General features: G+C 38.0%; 1 protein-coding gene across 2 annotated transcripts in view; it reads left to right on the plus strand.

The window, feature by feature from the left end:
- slc4a11 (solute carrier family 4 member 11) overlaps positions 1-16,265 on the plus strand; it is a 111,799-nt gene that overhangs the window by 40,132 nt on the left and 55,402 nt on the right. For both annotated transcript variants that reach the window (XM_055057137.1, XM_055057138.1), the window contains exons 4-5: positions 4,421-4,464; positions 7,859-8,087. In XM_055057137.1, the coding sequence (XP_054913112.1) occupies positions 4,421-4,464; positions 7,859-8,087 (273 nt within the window). The remainder of the gene's footprint in view (positions 1-4,420; positions 4,465-7,858; positions 8,088-16,265) is intronic.

The following is a 16,265-nucleotide window of genomic DNA, read 5'->3' on the forward strand; positions in this document are numbered from 1 at the left end:
TTTTATAACTGAAGGCAACATAGTTACTTGATTATGCTATAATTTTGCACATTGTTCCTGGAAAACACATGATATTGTCCACAATGAGGACTTCTACCCAAAGTCTTCATTGTGTAAACATTAGAACATGATTATTTACACATAACTATATGTATAGTGTACAATCAAACCAGCTATAAAATCTGAAATATTCCAGTCTTTCTGTTCCAGCCAGCTGCCCAACACATCTTGCACAACACTTCTCTGTTAGGAGCATCCTATCAGCACTTCTTAGTCACCTCCCTGTGCCTCTGTGTGAAGATAATTACACGACACTCCACACTAAGATTACACAGCAACCGCGACCCAACAGTTTCAGTGCCACCTTGATCAAATAATAAACCGGCCTGTGTCACATGTTAACACTTCTCCCTCTCTGATGTCTGAACACCCCACCCCTCCAAAAAAACCTCTCCCGGATTACTTTAAGCCACTTGGTACGTGGAGTCCTACAGAAACCATTAGACGGAGGTGATCGTTTGGATGAGGTAATCTTATATGAATATATGACTATCTCCCCGCGGCTGCCGCCTGACGGCAATTAGAGCTTCACTCCTCCCTCTCCCCAACTGGAAGAGGATCAGCCCTGCTGTGTGCTTTTTTTTTTTTTTTTTTTTTTTTTTTTTTTGATTGTAAGGCTTTGATGAACAAAATCCACTGCACACAGCACGTGGCCCCTGCCACTGTTTCATCACTGAATGGCAGCGGTTGGGGTCTCTCTTTTCCCCCCCATTCCACTGCCTGCAGTCTTATCTCGGGAAGGTGTTCATTGCGACTATCAAAGCCCGCTATCATTTTCTGTTAAACTTAAGCTCAGACATGTTCACTTGTCACCTGGGTTATTGATAATATATCCTCGGGCTTCGCTGAGGTTTATTTCCCTGTTTAATCTGGATGGGGGACAGGGGGTATAACTCGGGAGGAGTTTCCCTCCGATTGATTTCCACGTCGAGCCTGCAGAACATCACATGGCATAGAGGAGGAAACCCCATGGTAACCCGATAACTTCCTCCCCTCAGCAAATGTCAGTAACTGCGTTATGTGACAGAAGATTGTTTTATGAGAGTCGGCGGCCTAGTTAAGGAGACTTGAATTATGCTGAAAACCTAGCTCCCTCGCTTTGTCTCTGTATTGTTTTCCAAGATAAAAGGTTTCTTTTCTTTCATTTTTTTTAACACCGAGAAAAATCAAGCCGTTTGTACTTTATCTTTGGACTTGCCTTGACTCTATAGAGATGTGCATTAGAGTCTTATCAGTGGATAAAGTCCAATCTCTGTTCAGTGAGAGCGTTTAGAAACTTGCCTCTTGACATTTTCATCCCCATTAGAAAAAGGGGTCTCTTTCTCTCTCTTTCTCTCTCTTTCTCTCTCTCTCTCTTTTTCCTTTTCTTTTGCTGGCTCACTCATTGGTTCTTATACTTTTTGATTTATTACTGGAATGACTAAACGTTGATTTTCAGGGAAATGCTCTTTAATGCAAATGCAGAAGGGGCTTTCTATGACTAGATTTGCATAAAACATTAACTTGAGCCAAAAGAAAAAAGGCTTAGAAAAACTCAGCTTATTTTGAGAAGTTTTCGTGCCTCAGGTCATCTTTTAAGTCTTCCTCATTGTTTTCTCTGACATAAATCTCTGGATTTTAGGTATGACTATGGCTCAGCGGGTAGAGTAGGTGTCCTTTAACCAGGGGATTGTGGGGTGGAGTCCTGCCGATGTGCCGCATGGCAAGGCACTTGAATCCAGGTTGCCTACCTCTTTGTATTTTCTGCATATTGGTGAATGATGGCGTGTGTGTTTGAGAGTGCAATTTGACTCAAATGTGAAGTTCTTTAAGTGGGAAGGTATGACTAGAAAGGTCCTAAATAAATCCATTTCATTTCTTGGTTATTAGAAGTATAACTTCTTTTAACTTTTTTGATGATGGGAAGCCTACAAAAAGATCTAGTCCACCGTTTACGTTCTTCAGGGATGGTACATCCTGGACAGATTACCAGTCTATCAAAGACCAACACTAAGGCTACGTTCATATGGTGCAAACTTCACGCTCAATTCAAGTTGTTTTGCTGAAATGACTAATTAAATACAATGGCAATCAGAACTGTGTGTGAACGATTCAAGACGCCAAAGCAGCCAGATTGTGTAGAAGAGGATCAATAACATCATTGCACTTTTACTAATAATAGTAACCACCATCTATGGATTGGCTTCAAAGTTATTTAGAGTCAACAGCATTGTCAGAAAATTATGAGAAGAAAAAGGAAGCTTATAAAAGGAAAACAATTAATAGCAACAATGTTTTGTGGAGCAACTTCTGTAGAGAAGTCTGGATGTATAGTCAGAGCTAAGAGTGGTGGGATTGTGATGTGATGCTCTTAAATGACACGACATCTTCCATAATTTCATATTTATCATTTTCAGCCATTGTTTACATCTGGATTTACTGCGTCTGGCTTCTTCTGGTGCAGAATTATGACCTGTGTGGTGACCTTTCAGACTGCAGGCACTGAGAACTACTGGATATGTAACTGATTTTGTTCCACATATGGAAGTGGCACAGATCCGATTATTTGGGGGGGTTTGGGGAGATGAAAAAATCAGAATTGGGCCGATCAGGCTGCCATGAAAACGTCAGACATGGGTTGCACAAAAAATTGTATCAGAGTTGCTTTTGTGTGTTGTATGAACTTAGCTGAAGTCGCACAAAAAAATTATATCCACTATGTTAATTCCGGAAAATATGGAGAGATCAACATGCAAATATTTGACCTGTAGTGGGAAGCCAGAGTACCCAGGGAACACCTGGGTATGCATTGGGAGAACTCCATGCAGATTGGCCCTGGCTCAGATTCAAACTCAGGACTGCAATGCAACAATGCTACTAAGCTGGAAAGACACAAGCAATGACTGTAAGAATACAAATATTGCTGCCCCTGCACCTGTTGAGGGGAAAATATCCATTCCAAACGATCTGAAGCACTTTATACTACAGGGAGAAAGAGTATTCACATGTGGAAAATGTGAAAGACCGTTATTAGTGGTGATTCCAACACAAGACCACAAGACTTTTAGAATAAAGACTTATAAAGTCTAGGAACTCCTCTGTATACAAAAGTTTTCACTTCACAAATGGGAGCAAACTTTGGCTGAAACTAGGTCAGGTATTGGATGAAGTCATGTTGCATAAATAATGATGGTCAGAATTCTTCCATAATTAAATAAGAGACTAAAGCTGTGCAGATAATTACTTTAAGGAAATGTTGCTACAAACTACTGAATCATAGGTTGCTCCTGATTTTTCACAGATGGCTTTTCCACTTCTGCTTCACTGTTGCTTAATAAATAATGCCAATGTGGATTTTATTGTGTTCTTTCATCCACTTGAGGGGAAATTTTTATTATCCAGAGTCTGGTGAAGAGAATGTGGGACATGTATGGAGCTAAATAGACTTTTTGTCTATTTAAAGTTTGTTAAATAGACAAAATATTTGTAACTGAAGCATTATTGAAACTGGAGAAAAAGATCTGACTGAAAAATTATTTTGAAAGTAGTAAAAAAAAAAAAAAAAATGTGAAACTGGCCGTCATTAGCCAAGGACCTTTGGGCCAAAACAGGCTGCAGAGGTGTAGCTTTGGTTGGATGTTGGAGAAACAAAGCTCTCAGAGTTGGATGTGCGTTATATTGTTACTGGTAAATAATAGTCACAAAAACTGACAAGGAGCTCACAAAAAAAATGCCATTAATATTTCATTGCGTTTAAACCATTGAGTAAAGTAGTTTATTGATCTTTGAAGACGTTTCTTTAATTGAAAACACAGTTTTTCATTCTACATTCAGAAATGCAGAGACCTTTCCTCTCCAGGGAAGCAAAGGAGTCATAAGCAGTTGCGAACTTTGCTTTGCTCCTGTGTGATATAAAAAGTTTTTTGCTGCTTTCAATTTTTTATTTATTTCTTTATTTATTTTTGGTCTTGCAGCTTTGGCTTGTGTCTGGGGAGCCAAAGCTGTTTTATTGTCAGTGATAAATAGTTGGTTACCACTCTTCTATAGAGCCAGGAGTTGGATGACCACAGCTATGTGACATAAAACTAAAAGCCCCTCATATAGAAGTCAAATGTAGTGCAATATGTAAAACCAAAAAACTAGGCACCCTACCCCCACCCCACCTGGAGATAAAAATCCAAATAAGTTTGTTACCTACGTCAACAAAAAATGAACCAATCTGCTAAATGTTTAACAAGTATTTTTACCCCGATTAAAAAACCTTTTACGGTAATTTATAGTAAACAAGTACCACCTGTTGATTGTCTAGAAATGGAGAAAATTAGAAATAAATACTTTGCTTTTTAAGTGTTTTTTTGTTTGTTTTTCATTTTGTCTTTAGATGCCGATGACTCTGGCTGTGTCCTCCTCAACACATCAAGACGGGTAAGCAAACATACATACGCAGTTGACATGGGGATCAAAAATCTTTGACGATATTCATATAAGGAACTGAGCCGCAAATGTTTAGCAACTTTATTTACACCAGAGATGAACAGAAAATAGGAGCAATATTTGTATTTTTTATTGTACGTTGGCTCTTTTTTAACCATCAAGCCCATAGAGAGGAACTGGAACTCACCAAAATTGGCACAGTGAAGGTCAGTGCTAAAAAAAAAAGAAAAAAAATTGGAATCATTTGGGAATCGTTCAGTGAGTGTGTTTATGCATTATCACTTTCGATGTCCAGTGGGAACAAGAAGCTGCCTCGCTGCACTCTAACATTTGGAGACATTGCTGTTTAAAATTCAAATAATTCCTTGATGAATATGTGAGTGGATTGCTAAATATATATGCACAGTCTATCCAAGAATTGACTCTGGGCGCTGAAACATGGGTTCCTCATCATTTCTGCTGAATTCAAACCACTTTTCTATCACTGGCATGGCGTGACCTTTCCTACAATTGTATGCTGCCTCACTTTTTGGGAAGATGAGGAAAATTTATTCTCTCGATCTCTTCCGTGACTTGCTTCTTCTCGTGTTTTACCCCGCTCTCATCCCTCGAGGTTGCTAAAACAAATCATTCCAGTGGGCTTACACCGTGTGATGTGCCAAAACTGTAGACACATAATTTTTTTTCAGCTTTTTATTCATGCCGCGAGATGCACTTCTGATTCTACGAATGAAAATATGCATTGCCTTTCTTCCCCTGAGTCGGACGAAATTCAGATTAGTTTTGTTGCCACGCCCAAGTACGTCACAGACTTCTTTGCGTAATCAAACATACGTTTGATTATGTCACACTTCAGACAAAACACAGCTTAAAGTGGCGAGCGAGCGTGTCATGATACTTCTCCATTACAAGGCTGTCAGTGATTTCAGTTTGCAGCGCCAACAGCTTGCCTGGTCCTTTTTACTAATCCCTGCATTCTGTGCCACAGTTCTGTGTGTTTGCTCTCTCCTTCTGTTTTCCCCCCTTTAATCAGCCTCACATGGCAACAACCACACATTATCTCTAGAACTGTGATACACGTTGCCCTATTTAAAGTGGTCAGAATAAACTTGGTAATTGCATGTTTATGTACGTGGATGTTTGCGTCCAAAGGTTAATTTTAATTCAAACAGATTTGAAATATGTGATTTTGTTCAGTTGGACCAAAAATGTTTCTTAAATAAAATTAAATTGAACTTCGTAAAGTGACAGTGCTATGTTAAATCAACATTTTTGTTTACCTGTATGTCATGTCATAATATCACTCCTTCATTAAAATTTCAAATGTTAAGTCATATTTGAAATGTGTGTTTTTTTTTTTTTTTTTTTTTTTTTTTTTTTTTACAATTGTAGGTAAAATAGTTACTAAGTTGTACCTGAAGAACACATAAGACTGTCCCTTTAAATCTTCTGGAAGATTTGGACAAAAATATGGCTCCTATCTGGTTTAAAGCTGCAGTAAGCAGCCTTAAAAATGTTTACGAAATGTTGAAACATTTTTTTACATATTTTAACAAATATGTAAAATGTCTTTTACATATTTGCTAAAACTGTCACCATGTTGACACAGTTATCTGTAGGAAACAGATAAGTGGGGAAAAAAAGATTTTCTCCACCTCTTCCCTGTGCTGCTATTGCGATCTGCACAGCTCCCAACCAAAAGCAACCAATCAGAGCAAGGAGGAGAGTCTTAACTCTGTCCATCAAGCTCATGAACGCGCTGTGAAATGAGCTATTGATGATATATATATATATATATATATATATATATATATATATATATATATATATATATATATATATATATATATATATATATATATACACTTTTGCCATTTTAGTAATATTAAAAATACACATACATACATTGAACAGTTAGACTCCCCACTGAACAACTTAACATTACAGGAAAACTGTTTATTTGCCATCATTGCTGACCATGCCATCATTCACAACAAACTCTGCTGTTAGGGAACAAATGGGCAGCGCTGATTGGCAGCGCTAAGACCCGCCTCCTGGCTCTGATTGGTTGTTTCTAGATAGTACTGGGAGAAGGCAGTGGAACTCGATTTATTTTTTTTTACTGATTTGTTTCATACCATACTCTCATGACATTTTAACAGTTTCAACAAATTTGTTTTAAAAAATGTTGATAAAAGTTCCATACTGCTGCTTTAAGGCTGATATTTAACATAATTCTGCAGATGAACAGACATAAACAAACAGGATCTAAAAGTAAACTCAGGTGAATTTATTCCTAAAGCCTTAAATGACTTCAGTGACCTGAAAAATAACCAAAGCGCCATTTAAAAAACATATTTCTGTTCTTAAAGTTTTTAGCGAAATAACTCAGCAAACTATAGACTTTCCTTTTTCATGCTTGTCTTATTTTAAAAAGAACAGCAGGAGCTCCACTTTTCTTTAGAATTTCTGTCAACCCCACAATCAATGGAGCTGGGGTCTGCAGAGTGTCTGGGCTTTTAATCGAGCTGCTCTCGTCCTTCTGTTCATTCACCCATCTGCATGTTATTCTGCACTCCTACAATCCCAATCCATCTCGGAAGAATGAAACGATTCTTATCAATGTTCAGCCGGTTTAGGGGCGGATGTGGATTATTACTATAAACAGACATTTATAGTTGTTTTTTTTTATTTGTGTGGAGGTTTAACATTTTGATGAAAAACTGTCATTCTGTTAAAGTAACGACTTAAAATCGCCATTGAATGACATTAACTGGAGTTTAACTATGTTTTAGTTTACGTAAATAATTTTGTGATGAAGGTGAATGAGGGAGCGACTTTATGATAAACTGTGAAGAGATAAAAATCCATCTGTTTAAAGTTTAATTTTATTAACGAAAGGTGGAATAAATTGACTTAAGAACATCTCGTGTTTTAGAGGAAGAATCTATGAATTTACCACTTCCTTGCCTCTGTTTCTTGCTTAGCTGAAATTTTTCATGTAATTTTGAATGTGTCCTTAGATTTTTTGTAAAGACTCCATCAGCAGAAGGGTTGGGACTAATATCCAGTTAAGAGGGACATCTAGGAATCAGTGTGTTGAAAATAAAAATAATTTTATGTTTAATTTTTGAAAATTAGAGTCAAATACTGAAGTTACATCAACAGATAGTTTTGTCATTTATGTCAATAGTATTTCTACTCCTAGAATATGTTCATGCTCTGAGAACTCCAAATTTTACTAAAGGATCAACTTATTTTTTATGAGGTCCGTTCTGTTTTTTGTTTTGTTTTTTGCTGTTGAGTTTTACTTTGTAGAAATTCCACACGTAATCGTTGACCGTGGTTTTAAGGCAGCATTTAAACGACCCAATTTCCTCCACAGTATGTGAAGCTCATGAACTTCGAGGAGGAGGTTCGGGCACACCGGGACTTGGATGGCTTCCTGGCGAGGGCTAGCATATTGTTGGATGAGACAGCCGCCTCCCTGGACGACGTCCTCAAGAGAATGTTGCACCACGTAGGCGAGGACAGCCACGTGTCCGAGCCCGGGTGCAACTTTGAAGAGGTGATGAGCATGCTTTTCACTGATGCAGGAGCTCAGGAGGTCAACGGTAAGCAAGAACCCCACACCTGAGCGTTAACCATGTGAGACAAAACACAAATACAACTGCAAGGAGAATCCAGTGAACTTTAAAATGAGTCCCAATGAGGCTAGCATCTCATGTAAATGATTGGTGCTGTTAGCATGGCTAGCATTAAAGAAACAGTAAGACAGATGTTTAAAACTGATAAAACGGAGCAGATTTTGTACTTTGCTGTTTGGCAGGTAACACTCACAGCTGATACTTGAAAGTCAAAGTGAAGCTCAACAGATTTACCTTCATAATTGGAGCATCACAGCTTTCGCCATGATGCTCCACTTTATACATATATGTGAAACATTTTTAGAAAAAGCTCTGTTTATATCAAATGTTATGGCTACAGAGATGGAAAATAAAGGAAGATGTGCAGGGGAAAATGTTTAAAGGGAAAGAAAGAGATGAAGAGAAGAGGAGATAATTCAACACCCTTGAAGTCTGCTTCTACACCTGCAGAAAGAGAGAAAAAAACATTAATCATATATAACAATAACAAATCTACCATCGAAAAGTACATGATACAAGTTAATACAAGACAACCTCAGTCCAAAGTAGAATCTGAAACAACTGAATCAGGACAACTTTGTTGTTCTCCATTCAGCCTTCCTGTTACCCATTGAAAGTCTTGTTTTTTTCTCACAGCCTGAATAAACTCCATCTAGAGCTTGATATGTTATAAAAACTGGTTTTCTTGAAACTATTTTACATCTCTTTGTGTATCCTTTCTCCTTTTTCTTTAACACTTCCCCGTTACTTAAAATGTCTAACTTTGAGTTGTCAGTTTGAGTATTTCATCTGCCTGTCGCCAGCTGATTTCTTGCTCTTTCTCTTTTGAAGCACAAAGAATCATAAAGCACTTTCAAGGTCCTGTTGTGTTTTTCCATTTCGGTGCTGAAAAAGTAAAAATACAAAACAACCTAGAAAATGTACTTGCAGGAAAGCTAAATAACTCGATCACTGTTTCCGTCTTTATTGTAGTGTCAGTCGAAGTGTTTTAAGGAGGAACAACAACCTCATAAACTACATTAAAATATGGACAAAAGAGTTATCTGCACTGAAATATTTGATCACTTCAGTATTAAGCAAACCTGAAACTGTCACTGGAATAGGCATATGGGTCATATCGTTGGCATTGATTGAAACAGTTTCTTTATTTACTGGTTCCACAGCATCCAAACAAGATTTTGGTCATAAAACAAATTATGTCTGCAAACAACTAAACCGAGAAACAGCTATTCCAGGCCAAAGCCTTTTACTGCAGGCTGACAGTTCAGTCTAGAAAAAATAAATTGACACAACAGTTTCTCCTGCTTTGCTGTCCTCTTCCCCTTCTAAATCCTTTTACCATTAGTGTATTTCCTTCAACACAGTTTTTTTTTTTTTTCGACTGAGAGGCTAGGTACCGTCGTGGTTTGGTTTGGATAAATCTCCTCAGCCTATTAGAGCAAGAGAAAAACACCATGCTGCATAACAGTATGGCTCCATTGTTGAAACATTTTTGTCAAGAAAGAAGTCAAGGAAATGCTTTTTTTTGTTGTTGTTTTTTAAAAAAAGGAACAGGATAGATATATTTTTTTGTCTATAGAATTTCTGCTACAGTCCAGTGTTGTTTCTGTACTTGATGAGCATCAGGCGGTAACATCAGTCTGCAATGTGCTCTTTGACCAGAGTTTTTCCGGTCTGGCTGCTCTGGTGTCCACAGCTGTGTTAGTTAGTCTGAGGTGGTTTGTGTGCGATGCTCGCCCTGCACCGCAGGCCGCCACACATTCACAAGGTGATAATTGACTTCTGTCATCAATCGCTCACGTAGCTTTTCAAATGGCTTTCTGAGGCTCTGAGGCTGTGCTGGCAGCTGCTGCTGGCCTGTTCTGTCTCAGAATGCCCCACAAGGCGCCTGTCTTTGGGTCAGTGAAATGGGGGCTGCTATGTCTGTTGGTCGGATGCTTACAGCCATCACCACTTTAAAATTAATGTAGGAGGACATTAAAAATATTCCTGAGTAAAGCATTAAAGGGACAGGATTAAGCAAAATCAATTATTTTTAGCTTTACATCTTATAATGTTATTCCCTCAACAAAACCATACCTGAAGTGTTGCTTTGATTCTTTCACATTTGTTTGAGAAACCTTTAATCTGCATGGCAACCATTCAGCTGTGCAAAATGCCTGGCTGGATCTAGCTCCGCCTTTGAGGATGAAGCTCCCCCTCCTCTTACGTTCAGTTCCCAAGCTTCAGAGCTTCTGCCTCACAGAGCAGCCCTCCTCCACTCAGCTCCTTCAGACTAGCCTGCAGCAATTACCTGCCTGTCTGCTGACCTCATTATAGAAGCTACATCTCAGTGTAGCACTGGTAAAAATGTTGTTAAAGGGTTAATAAAGGAGCCATGTTGTGATAATTTCCCAGAAGGCGAACTTTCAGAAATCGCAGGAGCTTCTTAAAGAGACAGAGGCCAATTTCAATTTTAAATTGCAAAGTACCATTTCTTTAAGTCATATTTGATATAAACAGCATTTCTGTAATGACTTTAGTTAACATACTTTATTGTGCTATAAAACGATGTTATGTGCCTGGAAAACACAATACTGCCCTCAGAACATTTCTCAAAAGTCCTTGAAATATTTAAACAATAACACCTCAAAACTACATTCAGTTATAAAACATAACATTCTGGGCCTGACATTACTAATCATTACATAAAAATGATTTTTATTTCAAAAGCGTAGCAAAGTCAATATGAATCATAATGAATAATTGAAGCTACTAAATAATCATAAAGTGATTCATACTGTTACATAAAAAACCCAGTTCATGTGCCTGGAGCTCAGAGCACCTCAAGGCCTCTGCCCTGGATGCACTCAATGGAAAGTTTCATGACTTGAGAAGAAAATAAAAACGTTAGACTATTGCATATTTTGTTGTCTTCATACTTTAATTCTAAAGTAATTCTAAAAATCTGTTTTTATGTTAGTGGTTTGTTTAAAAAGTCATAATTTGTTTAAACTTAATTGGATTGAAATTTAATTTATGTATTGAACTGTTCCAGCAGTTCCACTGGCAGCCCTACTCAAATATTGATTGCAGTCTTCCAAAATAACATTTATAATAAAATACTGTATCCATTTTTTACAAACTTAAGTCAACTGGAAAAAGAATAAGAGGAACAACAGAAAGACATGTTGTTTCAACATTATCCCAAATAAAGATGTATACACAGCTATGAAAAAGTATTTACCTGCCTTTTTATATTTGAACTACGTTCTGTATTTGTTTTAATTTAATCTATTATTATTTCATGATCCGAACCTTTTAAGTGTGGCAAAAATGCATAAGTTAGTGTTGGTCAAACTTCCTTACAAGAGATCATCATAAATTTCACTCTAATTGAAATGATAATTCACTGTTTAAATCACCTACAGAGTGAGTTATCATGCTGGGTGGATGCATTAGCACCAGGAGCAAGAAAGTATTACATTTAAGCTCCAAAAAAGCTACAAAATGCTTTTAATAACATTTAAAAATACCTTAAAAGCATCAAAACCACACAGTTAGTGAAAACTTGCAACAAGTCTGTTGATTTCAGATATCTTCAATTAAGTTGAGCATACTAATTATTTAATAAAGATTCCACTCAGTAATATCCTGTTCTGGAGAATTCCCAGATATCAGGAAAGATTCCTGAATCCGACTTCTGCTGTCTTTTTTCTTAGGGGGGTTCTTGATGAGGAACAAAGACCCTTGCTGTGGGAATAAGTTTATATCACACCCCAAGTATGCTATCAACAAGCCATATCTCCAGAGGTATTAATTTCTGCCGTATCTGGGCTCCCTCTGCCACAGTGGGGTATTACAGCTGGCGAGCGGGCCAGCTCATTTCGGCTGTAATGCTGTACAGCTGTGAGATAAAGTGAACAGGGGAAGATTATAGCGTTCCCTGAAAAAAGGGGAGAATTACATAAAATGAAAAAGATGAAAGCCCAGAGAGATAATTAGTGCTGCTCCAACATGTAGAGAGGAGTTTGGTTTTGGAGGCCAGCATGCTGTTTTTGGCTCCACTTTTGTCTTGGGATTCGGCATTAAGGAAGAGTGTGTGCATTGTTGAGGAATAATACCAGCTATGCTTAAGATGATGCAATGCTTGGATAAAGGTTTTCACTTTAGACAGTTGAACATCTAAGTGAAACTGGCATCACCTTCTGACATGTAATATTTAAAGCAGTGAATGATTTGGGGACTAAATATGCCTGGGCTTGTTCTGGTACAGTTGCTGCTGAATGACTAATGGGTATTGTTGTGATTAATGGTGTATTGTGTAATTACATTTTCCTCTCTTCCTCTATGGTTTTGTAAGGAGCTGGAGCTTTCTCTGTCAGGTGCACCAATGACGTTGCTCTGGTTCTGGTCACTGTAACATCATTTCAACAGAAAATGTTGGAGATATTATTTCTGACTCTCGATTTACCTGTATTTACATAATCTTCTGCTTTTTCTTCTTCTTTTTAGTTTTGCTTTTTCAAATTAAAATGCAAAAAAAACATGTTAGCTGTAAAATAAAAAATAAAAAACTTAATTCTTCTTTCAAAACAAGTCTTTGTTGAACTATATTACTATTATTTTTAGTTCAAAGCGTCAGATTTACGGGTGTACCAGAAACGGACAGATGCAAAGGTTCCACCTGGAACAAAATGAAAATGTGGTTAAAAATAAAGAAGGCTTACACTAAATTGTACAAAAATAAACCAAAATAACACGTTAAAGTTGCCATTGTTGTGTGCAACAATGGCCACAATGGTGGTATACAACTCCACCACAATTTACAAAGCAAAGTTTGTGGTTGTAATAGGTGAAAAATGTTATCAGCATGAATACTTTTGCATGCACACTAATAAATGTTCTATCACATTTCTAGGCTAACCCACAAAATTCTATAGCTATTTCTGGTGCCTAATTACTCCTGCGATCAAATGAGAATCACATTGTAACCTTACAGTGGCATCGTTTGGCCTGTGGTGAGAAGAAAAGGTGTGAATAGAAAAAAACGCTACTAAACAACAGATTTAAATCCGCAGATTTGACAGATCTAACCCATCATCCTCCATCCCTGCTATAAATATTCTGTGCATAAATTAGTGAGTCAACAGGAAGGTTACACACTGGAGGGCAAAGGTTCAGGTAAAAGTGCACTGTGAGCATTTGAGCAAGTAAAATAAAAGCTGGATTCCAAAGAAAAGATAAACAAATCATTTGGTAGGAGGATTTTTTTAACCTGTGTTGACAGCTGCATGGATTTACATTTGAAGCCGTAGCTTTCTAAACTTGTGTACATCGATGGCTTTATAAACATCTACAATAGACTTTGTATCTGTAAGCTTTTGTTTTGTCCTCTGAAAATTTCCTTTTGTCAATCTGTGCATTCAGACTATGACTAAAGCTCCGTCAGGCATGTGAGCGCTCAAGCTCACTGACTTTTAAAGTTTACCGTGGAATCTTGGACCCATCGGGTCGCCAAAAATCCCCGACTACTCTCAGGAAAAAGATGGCAAGAGCTCTACGTTTGTGGACAATGAGTGGCTTTTGTTTTGGTTTATGCTGCATGGAAAAGTGAACAGAACAAAGCACGGGAGGCGTCAGTTCAAATGTTTGCGAAATCATTTCAAAATGATTTGACTAATATGACCACGTCAGCTTAAATGGCTGGAGGTGTGTTGGCTACAGTGGGCCAGCTGACGTTTGCCATAAACATCTATGAAAGAATGAGTCAAATTCCAGCTTTGGTCAGTAGCTGCATCTCCATTTCAAATGTTCTCGAAACTTTATTAATTCTGTTAATGTCGAAAAAAAAAACATAATTTTACAATTCCATTCCATAAGAAACGCATTTAAAATCCCACGTGAACAAGTTTGCTCACGCAAGAAGTTGTTGCTTTAGCTTTATTCCAGTTTGGTGTAGAGGGACTTGACTGGTGCAGAGTCTTGACCTAAACCTGTTTGCTGAAATGAATTATAGCAGAGACTCTGATCCAGGGCATGTTGCCCAACAACACTGTCTGACCTCGGCAGAAAAGATCCCATCTTCCTTTAAATGCACTTTTACACAACCTTCCATGAAAGGTGAAGGTGTTCTAGCTGAAAAAGGAAGAATCAATGCCATGTGGGTGCAGGCAAGTGATCCAATATACAACTGAGTATATATTTATATTTCCAGAATTCTTCCTTCATTTCTGTTTTTGGCCACAGTTCCAGTCCTAGCTCATTCAGATAGCACAACTGCAAAGTTGACCAAAGTGTTGTGAAGAAGTACAAAAGGACAAAATAAAGACACACCTCACAATGCTCCCTATATGTACCAAAAAACTGAGAGCCCAGAGGTGTTTTCCAATAAGATTTATGTGGAGTCTGTGTGATGTGTAGGGTGAGTTTATTCCAAAGAGCCACAAACACTCGATCGGCTTGGTGAACAAGCCTGAACCTTGTGATCGTTAGATCTGAGGGATGTAAAGGGCTGCAGGAAGCCAGACAGGCTCTCAGGAGGCCATTTGTTCAGTGCCTTATAATCAACAGTCAACAATAAAGATTTCAAATCCAATTCCAAAATGAGAAGCAAGTAGGCTACTGGGGAAATATGTTCACGCCTTTAGTTCATGTCAGAAAATGAACTGCAGCAAGCTGGACGGACTGCAGAGACGTGAGGCTGACCTGACTAACGCTGACGATAATCCCATTGCAATATCTTAAAAAGGTTGGCTCACCTGTTCAATTCTTTTAATTTTGCTGTAAAATCCATACCTTCTATTCATATGAAAATTTTAGATTGAATTTTTTTTAATAAAAGGGATTTAAAAAGTGTTGGGGATTCTTGAAAATGTCCGTCTAGAAAAGGAAGAAAGTTTGACATGTAAACAGGTAGGAACTCTTCAATTTGTTTTTTGTTTTTTTTACACAGTTACACAGCATATTTGTTGTGGGGCTTTTTTTGTCTGAAGATTTTTCAATTTATTCAATAAAACCGAATCCATCAGCGGTTCCAGCAGACTGAGCAGAGGATAAACTAAAACAATGGCTGATTGGACCCGGGTAATTCTCACCTGTCTCTGCCGCATTGCAGAAGTTTTGCACGTCTGGGGAGACGATTTGTTTAGATTTGGATAAGCTGCTCTACACACAGGTTGTTGGTATGGTGATCAGAACATGGAAATCTGACGGCCCATCTGTGGACACAGATTGTATGTCCATGTAGAGAAACAATAAATCACGTTTACAGAAAAAAAAACACATGACTTGAACTCTTGGTGCTGTGTATAGTTCCCTGTGCAAAGATTTAGAACATTTCTCTACATAAACAGAAGATAACATAATTGCGTTAGAGCTGGATGCACACAGAGTGAACATATGCATTGTGTCTCGGTGTCAGCACAGCTTTACCATCTGCCACAGAGACATACAGCTCCTCAGGTCTGTTGTGCCAAATCAAAAAGAGGCTACATGAGTTAAGATGAGGTTTCATAAGTGGAGCTTTTATGAAAAAATAGAAGAAAAAAAACAGCAGGGGGAGTTTATGGTTCTCACCTCAGGCCAATTACTGATATTGAAAGTTTCAAAACTGTTTTAAAACTGATCAGATTTTCTGTTCTAACATTTAAAGCTACAGGATGTGACTTTTATAAAAACCATGTTGTGACAGTATGATGTGAGACAGGTAATCTGCTGAAAGCTCCTTTGCCTTTTCTTAGTGCAAACAAAAAAACAACCAATCAGAGGCAGGAGGCGGGTCTTGGCGCTGTCTGTCATGCACGCTCTATTGGCCTGTGCTACAATGCAGCTTTGTGAATGCTAAGGCTAGTTAGCATGGGCACTGACGATGGCAGATGAACAAGTTTTGATGCAACAGTAAGTTGTTTCTCTACCTTTAGCAGAGTCACAGGTTGATTGACAGCGATAAGCTCCTCCTCCAGCCTCTGATTGGTTGTTTTTGGGACATTTTTTCAGACAGTAATAGCAGCACAGGAGATGCATTTTTTTTCACAGTTTATCCATCTCATATCACACTGTGACATATACAGTTTCATTAAATATACAAAAAAACATTTTTTTATATAAAAGTTACATACTGCAGCTTTAAGCCCTTTCACTGAGAGCAAGGAAGCGAGTTCCAGA

This window comes from Poeciliopsis prolifica, unplaced genomic scaffold (genome assembly GCF_027474105.1).
Source record: "Poeciliopsis prolifica strain line A6 unplaced genomic scaffold, Auburn_PproV2 SCAFFOLD047, whole genome shotgun sequence".
Taxonomy (NCBI): Eukaryota; Metazoa; Chordata; class Actinopteri; order Cyprinodontiformes; family Poeciliidae; genus Poeciliopsis; species Poeciliopsis prolifica.